General features: G+C 35.5%; 1 protein-coding gene across 1 annotated transcript; it reads left to right on the top strand.

The window, feature by feature from the left end:
- The first annotated feature begins 11,277 nt into the window (after window positions 1-11,277).
- On the top strand, window positions 11,278-13,941 carry LOC149805356 (uncharacterized). Its single transcript, XM_089936170.1, has one exon. The coding sequence runs from the start codon at window positions 12,073-12,075 to the stop codon at window positions 13,261-13,263; it is 1,191 nt and encodes a 396-aa protein (XP_089792296.1). The 5' UTR covers window positions 11,278-12,072; the 3' UTR covers window positions 13,264-13,941.
- The last annotated feature ends 304 nt before the right edge of the window (window positions 13,942-14,245 follow it).

Genomic DNA, 14,245 nt, shown 5'->3' with positions numbered 1-14,245 from the left:
TTTCTTTGTTAATATTTAATACATTTAAAAAGGTAGACTTGGATTTGTCATATTTTCAGCACACAGACATGCACACAGACATTAAGTGAAAAATACAAAACATTTCTGCTTTTTAAATCCATTGGAAAGTGGATTTATGCAGCATTAACTTGTATTTTGCTGAGGTTGCTGCTCTGTATTGCTATCCGAGGGGTTGAAGGTGATGTCATTAGTGCTCATCATTGCATTCATTGGAGACTGGATGGTACTGCTGTTAAAATTTCCCCCAAATTTTCTTGAATTTGAGCATTTTTAATTTTTCTCAGCTTCAACAATGGTTTTTCTACATCTGCATTGCAGCGAGGGAGTGTCAAACTTGTTACACCTTAATGTCTTAGTAATATTTCTACCTTGAAACAATTCCTTACACTGGTATGAAATATGACTCTCCAGACAGCAGATTGTGCTCTGCAATTAAAATAGAAGAAAAGCTTTTAAGCTACGGTATTGTGACTTGGTCTGTTAATGATTATGTTTAAGAATGTTATTATACCCTTCTGTTGAGCAGTGCAATTAGCAGTGTATGTCTTCTCAAGATGCAGGATATTGTTACTGTGTCAATGGATATCCTATACTCCAGAAATACTATCAGGATGTTTTCAGTATGTGCAAAGTATAGAATGCTCTCCTTTGCTGTTGCAGTTCACAAAGTCAAACTCTGTCAACCTTAAGTTCTGAAATGTAGTTTAGCTGGAATTAGCTTGCTTTGCAGATGGCTCATCCTTCCCTGACTCACAACTTTGTTTTGACATTTTACCTTCAAAAATAAATCACATTTCCGTACTTCTCCTAACTTTACCCTTCAACAGCCAAAAATATTATTTTACATTTTTATATACCAAGCATAATATGACTTCCAAGAAATGTTGCTGCTGAAATAGCTAATAATCTTTAATAAAGATGGCTTAAACATTCTCATTTAAGGCATTGAAGTGTAATAACTTTTGTTCCTTCAACACATATCTCTGACTTACCTTAAATGAGAAACGATTGGGTTATTCCATTTCATGCACTTTATGTAAAAAAAAGTCAATGGGGTCTTCAGCTGTAATGTTCAAGATACAAGCAGATATTTCTCACCTGCTGAGGAAAATGATGATAGTAAAGAGGATTTTGAAAGTATTGACAACGTTCGACGTAGTGATGAGGTGTACATGAAATCTCGTAGGTCTGGAGCACCCCATCTTATATAGAAAGACTGCGATTATCGACACCATCGACAGTATGTCAGTCATGAGACTCGAACGCCGACCCTCGAGTATATGAGCCAGCCACACTTCCACTGCGCTATGTTCTAATCTTACTGGTATATGTTTCAGAAATTACGGTATTATAAAGTTTCTTATGCTGGATTATCCTACAAAGAACCACAGCGTGGATTTATTTTCCACATCATATTAAAATAATCATATATTGTATACATTTCAGCCTTTGACAAAGTCTGATTTAAAATATTTCTGTATAAGAGAGAAGGATCCAGAAATAACTGACCTGTATTGTACATATAACGGCATGAGTGACCTGTTTTCTGCCTTGATTTTGTCAATAAGTCAGAAACCGTAAACATCCTTTGTACTAATTTGAACTATTATATAACTGTGTTACTCCACTGATATTAATTATTACATAGATGGTTAATTAATCAAGTAAAATGATTAAAAATTAATGTTCCACCAGCGAAAGATATGTTACAGTGTTACCTCCCTTCTTTGAGACCATTTGCAGTAACAATGGGAGGTAACTACTTAATTACTCTACAAAGAGACAATAGTTATCCCCCTTAATAATAGAAATCTCCGTTGACATGTCAAGGATGAAAAAATAACTATTCTATCATCATATTTTATTAACAAAAATACCTACACACTTTGCGACTGGAAAGTTCTAAAAATACAATATTATATATGATTTTGGAAGTTTCTACATCGATGACAGAGACCTCAGAATGATAAAATAACCGTTCTATCACATTTTACAAAGCATTAAAAAAAAAGACCTACACACTTTTGCGGCTGGCAGAACATCCATAATAATATAAAAGTGGAAGATCTGCCACCGTCTATAGAGGCCTCAGAATGATAAAATAAAATAACAATGAGTATAATGACATAAAAAATTAAATAAATAGTGATATAGTAAGTAGCAACACTACCGGAGATATCTTAGTTTGACAGTGTCGTCTTCCTTCAACAATAATTAATAATCATCTTTTGTTTATATTTTGTCGATAAAGCAGATCTGGTTATACGAAACAAGGGCGTGCAAAATATCAAAGTACTTGCCAGCTGCGTTTATTGATTGAAATATTATTTCTTCACCAGTCTCTGTATTTACAGAGTTAACCGCCCTTTTTGCATTTGTTTTATGTTTACCCGTGTTACTTGATCTACAATTTTGGCTAAGAGTACAGCTCGCAAGGAGCGTCGAGTGGCCGAGTGGTTTAAAGCGGTCTTCGTTACGGATCACTGCCATCACACCTCTGTCTGCATGGGTTCGAATCTCGGATTCAGCCAATGTGGGTATGTGAGAAAGCTTGCCAGTAGTTTCTCGTGGGTCGGTGGTTCTTTCCGGGGTTTTCCCGGGTTCTTTCCTCCACCATTAATACTGGCCGCCATGTATAGCCTATCGTGTGCTGAAAAATGGCGTTAAATCCTACAAAACAACAACTCACAAATTACATAAATTATTATTTTGGGGATTTGAGTCAATATGATAGATCACAAGACCGTCTTCGAGTACCCCGTGAAAAGACTCGTAAATAAACTTATGACAAAGATAATTTTTCTACCAACTGATACTGATCATGAGATAACTGTTATTATTAACAAAACCAACTGGTCTTTTTAGTCGACAGTTCCTGTTGATACCATCACGGATGCTCCATATTTCATTATGATAGGTAGTCTCACAAATTCATTTTGCTCCATTTATATATAATATCATTTGTTTAAATAATAATTTGCCTAAATCATAATTTTTAAATCTAGCTAGAAAATCTTTCACATTTCTTATAACTTTGTCATTATTGTCATTATTTTTTACTGTAATATCTTTTGAGCTTTCTGTATTTTTTTACCACACCACAACTGCGTGTTTCCTCTAACTCCAACACACACATCAGACACGGTTTTGGGCCTAGATTTCCGTGACGTACACTTTGTAAATGGTATCCGCAGAAAAAAATGTGGGTACCAACAGTATTATTACGGTATATGCTTGATGTAAAAATAGTATTGTTGTTAACAGTAAGTGAAGCAATTATATAATATTGTCCGCAGAAGGAAGTTTAGTTACCACAACAAAAGAAATATTCCGATGATGAAAATCCTGATATAACTGATTTTGAGAATAAAATCGCAAAAGTTCTTGGCAGAAAAATGATCGGTAAATTCACCCAAGGAGGATCATATGATCATAAACGACGTTGTACAAGATTGATTATAGACGGTACTGAACTAGATTTTATAATTGCCGATACAACGTTTAGAAACACGTTTAGAAGTCGAAGTAATATTAATTTATCAGAAGGACCTAAATTAGGTACAATTGTGAGTTGTATTGATGGTGAATCACTGCAGTTTACTCATTTAAGATCTTCAATGCTGGCGTACGTTTCGATAAATCTATTATCGATGATGAATAAAGTTTCGATTTTGCTGTAAGAGTCGCTAGAATTCATTTTATATCAATAAAAAATACAGGATTGCTAGAACAAACTACATTTCAGCACTTATGCATCATGGGGTGAAATGAGAAAAAAAAACAAAACAAGAAAATATACTTAATTATTCTGAATCCGCCGAAATTAAGGGTATTTATTACCCAAAAAATAAAATATCAAAATTGTGATCAGCACCATCCGTATTTGATTCTGTTGTTAGACATAAAACAGTTTATCTCAATGGGCCTGTGGGTTGTGTTAAAGCAACTCGTGTGATCGAATTATTCTTGAACAGTTGTTCAGAAATAATTGTATTAACACCTACACACAAACTCGCAAAAGAAATGAGAGAAAGAAATATTAAATAATATATTATAAATTCTTTCGATGGAAGGAGATAAATGGACTCATGAACGAATGGGAGAGAAATATATTCCAAGGATTATCGTTTGGGATGAAACATGCAATGTTTCATTAGAAACGTTAAAAATAGTTCTTGATTGGTTATTGACAAAAATACTGCTATGATAATGTGTGGCGATCATGGTCAACCACCACCTTTTGTTGAATTGTCTCCACATGAATGGTTAAAGAATTTTGTGGATTATTATGAAGAAATAACTGATGATCATAGAGCACTTGATCCAAAATTAAGAGAGTTCAAGAAATTAATCAGACTACAACCGAATAAAATTCAATGCGAAATAATGCTGAATAATTTCCGAATCTCCTATTGATAATTTTGGGAATTTATAGAGACCAAATGATTTTATAGTTACAAGTAGAAAGATAGTTCGTGATACAACAGTTCAACAACAATTATTTATGTTACATAAAGAAAAGCTTTCAAATCTACCCGTACCATTGTGTTATCGACCGGTTGATACGTGACGGCAGAATATCGAAGTTGATATACCAGAATCATCAGAAAAACAAAATCTTGTATTAAATTATATTGTTTTAGTTCCTGTCGGTGTTGTTGAGAGCGCCTTTACTGTGGTCAAAACTCCATGGACGCTAGGATACGCAATGACAATTCATTCATCACAAGGATTAACATCTCTGATACAAATGTTTGGATCCTCGATGATCGTATCGAATGGTCAAACTTAGTTTATCTCGCAGTGTGTCGAGTCAGTAGAATATCTGAGCTGTGGAGATTTGTCATAAACTTCACAGAAACTATTGGTAATAGCGATGCTATTGACAATTATATAGTAAGAAAAAAATTATTTATAAACAATGTGACAAAAAAAAAAATAATCGCGACTTTGGTCTCGATGCGGAATTTATCATGACATTGAAACAACATCAAAATAATCATTGTGGAAGCTGTAACACAGTAATGTTGTGGCAGTATGAAATTCAAATAATAATCTAAGACAATTTACTGTAGATAGAATTAATAGTAAGTTTGGTCATACACGCGAAAATGTGATGCTGACCTGCTAGTTTACAAAAGTGAATGCGGTGGTAATTGTGTGTCTTCAGGAATTACTTGTGATTGTTCACGTACATATCCACGTTGAGGAGCAGTTGAATCTAGTCTGCATATTGTAGGTCTTCCCGTGGATCGTACCATGCTAGATATGTTATGTGTCGTAATACTCCAAATAGGATCAGTCGCTCTTTTTTTCACCGCCTTCAAGTTTACCTGGTTTATATAAATACCTGACAGCCGGGACGTCATTGGGGTGGGGGTGCGGGGCATTCACCCCACCCCAAATTTGCATGTGCTGTAAAATTGCTGTAGCCACAATACGAAAATTATAAGTTTTGCCCCCCTACCCCGCCCCCCCCCCCCCCGTAAAAGCTGAAATAACCTCCCTGCCTGACAGTAACATTACCTAATACGATTGTTTTGAAAATTCATGTCGTTGTATTGGTATGTTTTTCTGGTAATCGCATTAACGGGTTTCATATAAGTTGTTCGAGTAATTTCATTATTTAACGCAGCTATCACACTTGGTAATCTTGCAACCCATTCGCGAGATCTCACATTCTTCTGAATTATTTCCTTTGCATATTGATATCCAAATAACCGCTCAGCAAGTGTTCGATTAAATCGTTCAACAATTGCCTGATCGCGATGAATTGCAGTATGTCCTCGTCTGATTTTGACGTTATGTTTTTTCATCAGAGATGATACTGTACCAAGATATTCTTTGCCAGGATCAACCTTTTATAGTTGTGGTCATCGTAAGGGCTGTCGTTTATCAATTCGTTCAAAAGCAGAACAAACTTCAGTTGCTGTTTTAGTTAATAATGGTTCCGCTTCCATATATCTACTTGCAACATCAACGACAGTTAACGCGTATTTATACGTACGTGATTGACGTCTTCTAATTTTAATAGTATTATGTGGTAAAAATAAAATATCTGATTGATGAACTTCATTAGGAGTGATGACATCAAAATGTGCATGCTGAATTTGTTTAGGTGATGGAATATGAATTTGCCATATTGCATGTCGTGCTAACCATTTTTCAGCAGCAGAACGTGTAACATTTGCTGCATCAGCGAGTTTACTAAGCGCTGCTCTACCCCTCCAGTATCCCCTTGGACTATAATAAATCGATTCTATTATTTTAATAATCGGTTAATTAATTACCGGCTCCGAATAATAATAATTTACCTTTCATCGCAGATCTTACCAACCAATTAACTAACGATTCTCTGAAAGATTTTATAAAAAAAATAGAATTTAATGCATGAATCAACTTCACATCTGCAATATGTTGTTGTTGCAGATCTTTACTTTTATAAGATATATCATGAGCGTTACATGCTCGATCAATCGCGTTTATTTGATACTCTTCAGGTCTTGGTTGATCTCGCTCGTCAAGTCGGATATCAAGTCTGGTTCCAGAACCACAATAATTATATCCTGGAAGATGTTTTGCTCCTGGCTATTTAGCCCATGGAGTTCCTGGTAATTTTCCTAATGAAGCAGCGATATCACCACCAATTTTATTATTGGAAATAAATTTATATTTTTGTACCACATCTTATACATTTGCCTGTAAGTGCATGTTGTTTTATGTTTTGTTATTATTGTTGTTAATCCACTTGTTGGGGTGGATGCTCTACGTCGAACACAATATAGATCCATATTATTTATTATATTTCTACAACATGGATGTCATTGATTTATCAGCGACACGAAAACAAGGGCCAGTTATACATATTTCAGCATTACCGAATTCTATCAGAATGATAATAATAGGTCCATCTGGGTCCGGTAAAACGCAATTATTACTTAATTTGATAATGAGATGGCTCAAATGGGATAAGTTGTATTTAATAGCTCCGTCAGTTGATGATCAGCGGTGTTACTATGTACTTAAAGATTTTAATGAAAATGCAAAACTGTTAAATGAAGATGGCGGTGGCATTATTACTCGTATAACTGATATTGACCAATTACCATCCGTAGACGATCTTGATGGATTTATTAATAATCTCGTAGTATACGACGACGTAATGCTGGACAAACAAACAAATCCAGGTCGGATATTTTCTCGAGGTAGCATACAAATACTTATGTGATTTGTGTTACTCAGCGATATACACAAATACCTAAAGTGATCAGAGATAACTGCAATATTTTAGTTGTGTTTAATGGAGTTGATACACATACTCTGCGAAATATTCATGGGACTTGGTGTAGTGGGGATATGGACATGATCAAATTCAAAAACTTCTTTTCAAAAGCACAATCTACTCCACGTGGTTTTATAACAATAAATTTACATGATCCCAGAACAAGATATCGTGTAGGTCTTGATAAGATATTAGGTTGATATAATAATGATTTAAATATAGCAGCAGATAGGGTGCGACCTCATTGAAACGTCCGGTGGGTAAACAAAACACATACAAATTTAGATAAACACAAACGACAAAGATAAAGTAACAACAACACACAAAAAAAATAACCCAATTAGAGAAACTATCGGTTTTAGTTAGAGGCTTCGGTTTAGCGTTATTACGCGTATATTATTTTTTTTAGTATGAGGTCTTAGTTTTCAAAATGACCTTTCAGCAAAAGGTCTGTTCATCCTCTCTGCTGCTACTTGATAGAGCATGACACTTCTCAAATTGTCATGTATCAGTAGATCATTTTGTATTTGTATTTATTGTGGGGTGGACGACAGTCCATGCAAAAATTAGCATACTAATTTGACAATTTACACTTGATCTAAAATGGTCATTTCCCATCTATTGATCTTGACCACTCTTGATTTTGTAATTCGCCAGAGACTAAAACGTATGTTGGCAGAGTTTAATTTCAATAGCACGCACATATACATGCACGTAATTGAATATTTTAGTACGGTATTCAATAATTATAGTAAAAAGTATTCTTTTTATTATAAGTAAACGCGTCTTCAGAAATCAGGCTGGAACATTGATTAAAACTTATATCTGTTATTCCAATCTTCAGACCCCCCCCCCCAAATGCATCCTATAACTTTTAGAACGTGTCATCCATATTCCATTTTTTTAGAAGATGTCACGAAAACGAGAGAGTCTAAGTTGTTACACAAATAATATTTATTCACACACGTTCTGAGTACACAGCTTCCATGATGGATCGCGGCGCTCCATGCCTCCGGGAGCAGTCCCTGTCTAAAGTTGCAAGTACTAAGAGGATCAGTTATTAGTTAGAACTAGCAAGTAAACTACGATACCACACAGAAGGAAGTAACGAAATTCTAATCACATAAATAACCACACTCGACATGATCACTTAAGAGGCACTCAGATTGACATAAGGATCTTGATCAAAACGTGAATGTCATTATATTACATAACGCGTATAGCAACAGGGATATGCATGTGCCTATAATGAGAAAAATACCTTCTCTCACAAAATATTGTTCATTTCAAATGTTAATGTTCGATATTACCTTCCGAAGAGCTTTTATTGGGTCGTTAACTTCGTGACTATTGATAACGAAACCCCCGTGGTTTGACATCGCAGATAACCTCGAATTTTCTCTGTTAAATAGTACCTCATTCTCTGGCAGCGGCTTACTTGGCAATGTTGAAAGTTCAATTGTTATTCAAGAGGTTGCAAAACAAAATTCTTCAGTGATTTTAAGCTTAAACATACAAAAGTTAATACTTTGTCTCTCTTACATTCTTGCATTGTTGTGTCTGTATATGTTGTGTAACTACGTATGCGAGACAGAAACAAGATTCTCGACTATTGTTAAATACTCGAATAATAATAATAATAATAATAATAATGTTACATTGCGATGCGGATCACTGTTTGGAGAAAATATGAGTTTACTGACTTCTTTTCCTTCTTTTTATACTTATTTTTCACCATAATTTTTAATTTTGCAGGCTATCTTTCTATATTAGACAATATTTTGTAATACTTGCGTTCTTTCATTTCATATACTTAAGAACTAGCGAAAAGTATCTGAAGTAAAAAGAATAGCTGGTGGCAAATAATACGACGAACCCAATAAATGTTAAATTAAACTCTTTTTTCTCTTTAAGATTCACACACACACACACACACACACACACACACACACACACACATAACAGAAAAACAACGGTAGGGTAGACATCGCTCTTAATGTAAAACAAAACCAAACAGATTTGTAAAAAAAATCACTATTTCTGTACCATAATTTGGCTAGTATCGAGCAGTATTCAGCGCAATGGTCGGCTAACTTTATAACATAACTGTAAGAAAATGAAAAGTCACAAAAGTAACGTTATTTGCCGTGTATGGATCTTTCGTTGCAAAAGAACGTATAACGACCCACGTGCAAATCTGGTACAGCGTCGGTGCTTGAAACAAGTTATCGATAAGTAACATCAAACGAATCCTTCTTTTCACAAATAAATGAAAAGGTGGTCTCATAGCTCTAAATCAAGTTTTTCTGTTTCTGATTGTGAGAGGCTATTTCTCTTTAATTGTCTTCTCCCCATCTACAAGAAATGGGGTGAGGGTGATTTGCTTCCTGTTTCCGTCCGTACCTATCGATTCATCTGTCCTTTCGTTCATACTTAATACTCGAAACTGATGGAAGAAATGTAACTTTCCCATTCACTTGTTAAAACCCATAACAGCTAACCTCTTTTTCATTGTATCAATTTAAATGGAAACTTAATAAATACACGTGAACACAACATTTTGATTTATTGTTCCTCGACCTTTTTTCTCTGATTCGAGTTAAGGTTCTATTCCTTAAAAGTGTTCCTTAAATGTATATCTTAGCTAGGCACACACACACACACACACACACACCTACCTCTCTCTCTCTCTCTCACCTTCTCTCTCTCTTCCTGTCTGAATAATTTGCATGTGTTGTAAAATTGCTGTAAGCTATATACGAAAATTAATAAGCCCGTCAAGTTTTGTCCCCGCCCCACAACCGAAAAATTGAAATGATGTCCCTGCTATTACTACCTCTCTACTCTGTTATTCAGCCTGAGCCAACGCGTTGATATTTGCATGAATCAAGTTTTGCGGCCCTCCCCCCATCAAAACCCCCGGAAAAAAGTTGAAGTGACGTCGTCAATGGTCTCTGTCTGTCTGTCTCTCTTTATATATATATATATATATATATATATATATATATATATATATATATATATATATATATATATATATATATATATATATATATATATATATATATATATATATATATGTTTTTATCTTGACAAAACATAAAACTACAATCAGACCACTAATGATACCCAGGCTTTTACTAATGCCATCATTGTAGTACAAGAACGTTAAATCAATTTTCCTCGCTTGGATTTTTCTTCATTTATGTATCTCCCGTTTGGCCTCCCATAGTATTGGATACAGATTCAGTGAGGATTTTTTTTTTTTTTTTGTTCATGACTGGACCAAGTGCAATTTTTGCCACATATTAAGCACAATGAATTTTGTCAATTAGTTTTGCTTTGCAAAAGAAGCCGGCGAAACGAAATTATCTCGTACCGGTCTTTAATAACATAGGAATATGCGCTATGAAGCATGAAATAACTTGACTGACATTTTAAGTATACACATATGACAATACAATCTTTCGTTGTATAAATTTCATGTGAAATTGAAACAATGTCGCCACATACATTTTCATTTTATTACTATCGGGTACACCTGACAGAGGTCTACATAAAATCGACGTTTGACCAACCGTTTACATCGCAAGTAAGTACACGATTGTCTTCTCGAATTTCTACTTAAATGCCTTATGTAGGGACATTGTTCCACGTTGTTATTTCAATTAAATATAACAGGTGATTATGTGTTTGATTAGAGACTATTTATTCGAACGATGTAACCCGGGTATATCAGTTGTCATGGAACCCTTCGATTTTTACCAATATATTTGTTCTGTATCCACACTTGTCCAGGCGATGGAACCTGGTCATAGCCCAGATATATTGGTTGTGAAGTGATTTACAGTGAAGTAAGGCAGAGAAGTCTAGTCTTAACTTAAGCCAAACAGATGACATATAGCTTCAGCTGAACGACACTCTAGATTCTAGAACACGTATATAGCTAGACATACAGACCACGGATTTTAATATCTTACATTAGGCATCATTACACTAACACGATTCGGTCTCCAAAGCGAGAAAGTAGGTAACCTTTGGAATGGCGCCTTGAGAGGGATCTATATTGTTACAAATTGCCTCTGAATGTGTACAGACGTTCTTATATGCCGCTGCTCGCTATACTGGTTTAATAGAGAAGTCACGTCAAGTTCCTAATAGATCGAGGACTATCGAAACAGCGAGAAGTGCTTTCGTGCAAGCAATTGGATACAACATCACGTTTGATAAGAAGCGGACAATACCAAACACTACCCTAAGGACAAAACTTCCAGCTATAGAGCCAATTGTTCCTTTACATAGATTAACCTTTTGGAGTAAGGTTAAAGAATTTTAAACGCTTGAAATTAACAACCTATTTGTTTAGTTTTTTTCCTGTGGGGAAAAAAGTGAAGAAATTCCAATGAATCACGTTCTCGTCGGCATGGAATACGCGTGGATTTAAAACAAAGAAAGCTTTTTTTGTTTTGGTGTACAGCGATTTGTATAACTTGTTTTGCTGCGAGAAAAGCGAAAAGTTCTTTATAAAATAAATCGGATAAAAATATTTTGATGACTAATTAGCATCTATAGACCTTTGTGACAAAGAATACAGTTAATGTCTTCTCTGCAAATTCAGCGAAGTGATGGCTAAGAAATTGAGAAAGCTAGAATGGCTATCGTTATTGAATAACAGCAAGTTTTTGTGTTCTTTTCCACACAGTTCTAGCTTCATGTGCTTTATTTAATTGACGCATGACTCGCTTTTTTCACTATTTACAAGGACCAAAATGAGCATACATACTAACATAGGTCATCTTTACCATGACAGCTCTATCAGCAATATGTTTACAATCCTTGACGCCAAAGAAAAACTCCAGACGCGTGAAATTAACGCTAGAGAGGCTAGGCATTTGGAGAGTTATTCGAAGATAATGGACAGAGCCAAGGAAATATGTCGACGCAGAAATGAGTGGGAACAGAGTACAATTCGACAGCAGCTTAAACTCATTAACTGCAGAACGCCATCATTAGAAAGAGGACTAAGGCAAGAAACGGAGAGACTCCGATACTATGAGGAGAGCCTGGCGTCATTTTCTTCACAGGCGCCGTTAAAAGCATCACGCCTTTCTACATCCGTACCAAGCAGACAGAGGTCAAAGACTTGGAATGTGCTAAGACACTCTTCTTCACAAAAGCCAAACATTAACCGTCCTTTTTCAGAAAGACTAACTAAAACTTTAGTCGACGACACCAAGGGAAAGCATGATAAAACTTTAATGTTGAGCAGGAGAAGCGAGCTGGTGACGCGAGCTTTGCACAAGCTGTACACAAGAAGCATAGAAAGAAGATGGACCGAAGGAAGCAAGTCACTGCTAGAAATCCTTAGCAGCGAATCACAAGAGCAGATTATGAAAGCACGCGTGGTTCTGCGAGGCACAGAGACCGGTGCCATGTTCGATGCCATTCTTGGGTATCAGGATACTCGACATTCAACAATTTCTTCCTCTGAGTCAGTGGACAACACCCCCCGTGTAGGCAACGACGCCAACGTCAACCGCACAAGTCCTGATAGAACAGACACTAACAATGATAAATTCGACAAAAGTGATACTGACATCGAAAAGCAGGCCATTCTTGCGACAAATAATCGCATGTACGGTGAGACTGATCTTGCTTGGGAGCGATCGCATTTGGATAAAGAGGAACACGTGGAGCTATCCCCTGGTTTGGATATCATGAAGTGGATGCCCAATATCATGCCAGAGGATTTAGAGTCGGAATTTGCTTCTTCGATGGTAGTCAACCCCTCAGCGGACCACATATTGGACGACCGGGCGGGGATAAGGTGGACAGATATATTTCGGACTCCTGAATTGTGGAAACAAAATGTTACTTCACATATTTTCAAAAGATGGAAACCAAAACCCAAATCTTTGGTGACTTTAACAGCAAGGTATCGAAAAACAATGATCAAATAATCTGAATCACCACTGAGGATTTTACAGGTATACGTAAATGTAGACGTAAGACACTCGCTCTTTGCACGCAACCGGTAGACTTTTATATTAAAATGAACACACTACTTCTTTCAAACTAGTTTTAACTTTTTTTTCTCACGTAAACTGAACATGTAAGGTCTGATATATAGTGAAAGCTCAAAAGGTACGCATTGTTTAAAATGTGAATGCAAGTTAATGTATTTTGCTGACTTTGTGTACAAGCTGTTATTGTGATACAGTTCCAAACAGGTATGTCTTTCCTTGGTTTTCATTCAATCTGCTGTAGTTTGATAACATTTCCGTCTTCGATTGTTTCATTTAAACGATTAATCAAGTTTGCTTAACTGCCTCCCCCTTCCCCGAAACAAATTATTTGCGCAATGAAAAACAAAAAACAAAAGGCGAATAAGAACGACTCACCTCATAAATATGATGTAATCAACATTGCAATATATACAATGCAATCAACATTTCAATAAATACCATGCAATCAACATCGCAATAGACAACATGAAATTAACATCCCCAGAGACACCATGCAATCAACATTGAAATAGAAACTATGTATGCAGTCTCGTGATCATTCAAAGTAAAACAAAGCCCAACTTGTATTACGTGCTGCTTGCGCTTATTTCATTAAAATATATTACAATTTCATTTCACATTGTTATGTTTTCTTTTAAAGATAAGTTTTTCATGAAAGTGTGAAGTCTGGTAAAATATTCGAATTAATTGCCTATTATGAAAGAGATTCCCTGCGAATACAGACAAACATAAAACGCATCTACATCAAGGAAAGCTCATACATACATCTCTCTCTCTCTCTCTCTCTCTCTCTCTCTCTCTCTCTCTCTCTCTCTATATATATATATATATATATATATATATATATATATATATATATATATATATATATATATATCCACACACACACATACATATCATTGAGGTTTTATTAATT

This window comes from Sinohyriopsis cumingii, chromosome 2 (genome assembly GCF_028554795.1).
Source record: "Sinohyriopsis cumingii isolate HCF-2022 chromosome 2, ASM2855479v2, whole genome shotgun sequence".
In the NCBI taxonomy this organism is placed as follows: Eukaryota; Metazoa; Mollusca; class Bivalvia; order Unionida; family Unionidae; genus Sinohyriopsis; species Sinohyriopsis cumingii.
This window is presented reverse-complemented; position numbering and strand designations above follow the sequence as displayed.

Excerpts from the sequence above, each read along its gene's own strand:
- LOC149805356 (XM_089936170.1), top strand. The coding sequence starts at position 12,073 with ATGAGCATACATACTAACATAGGTCATCTTTACCATGACAGCTCTATC.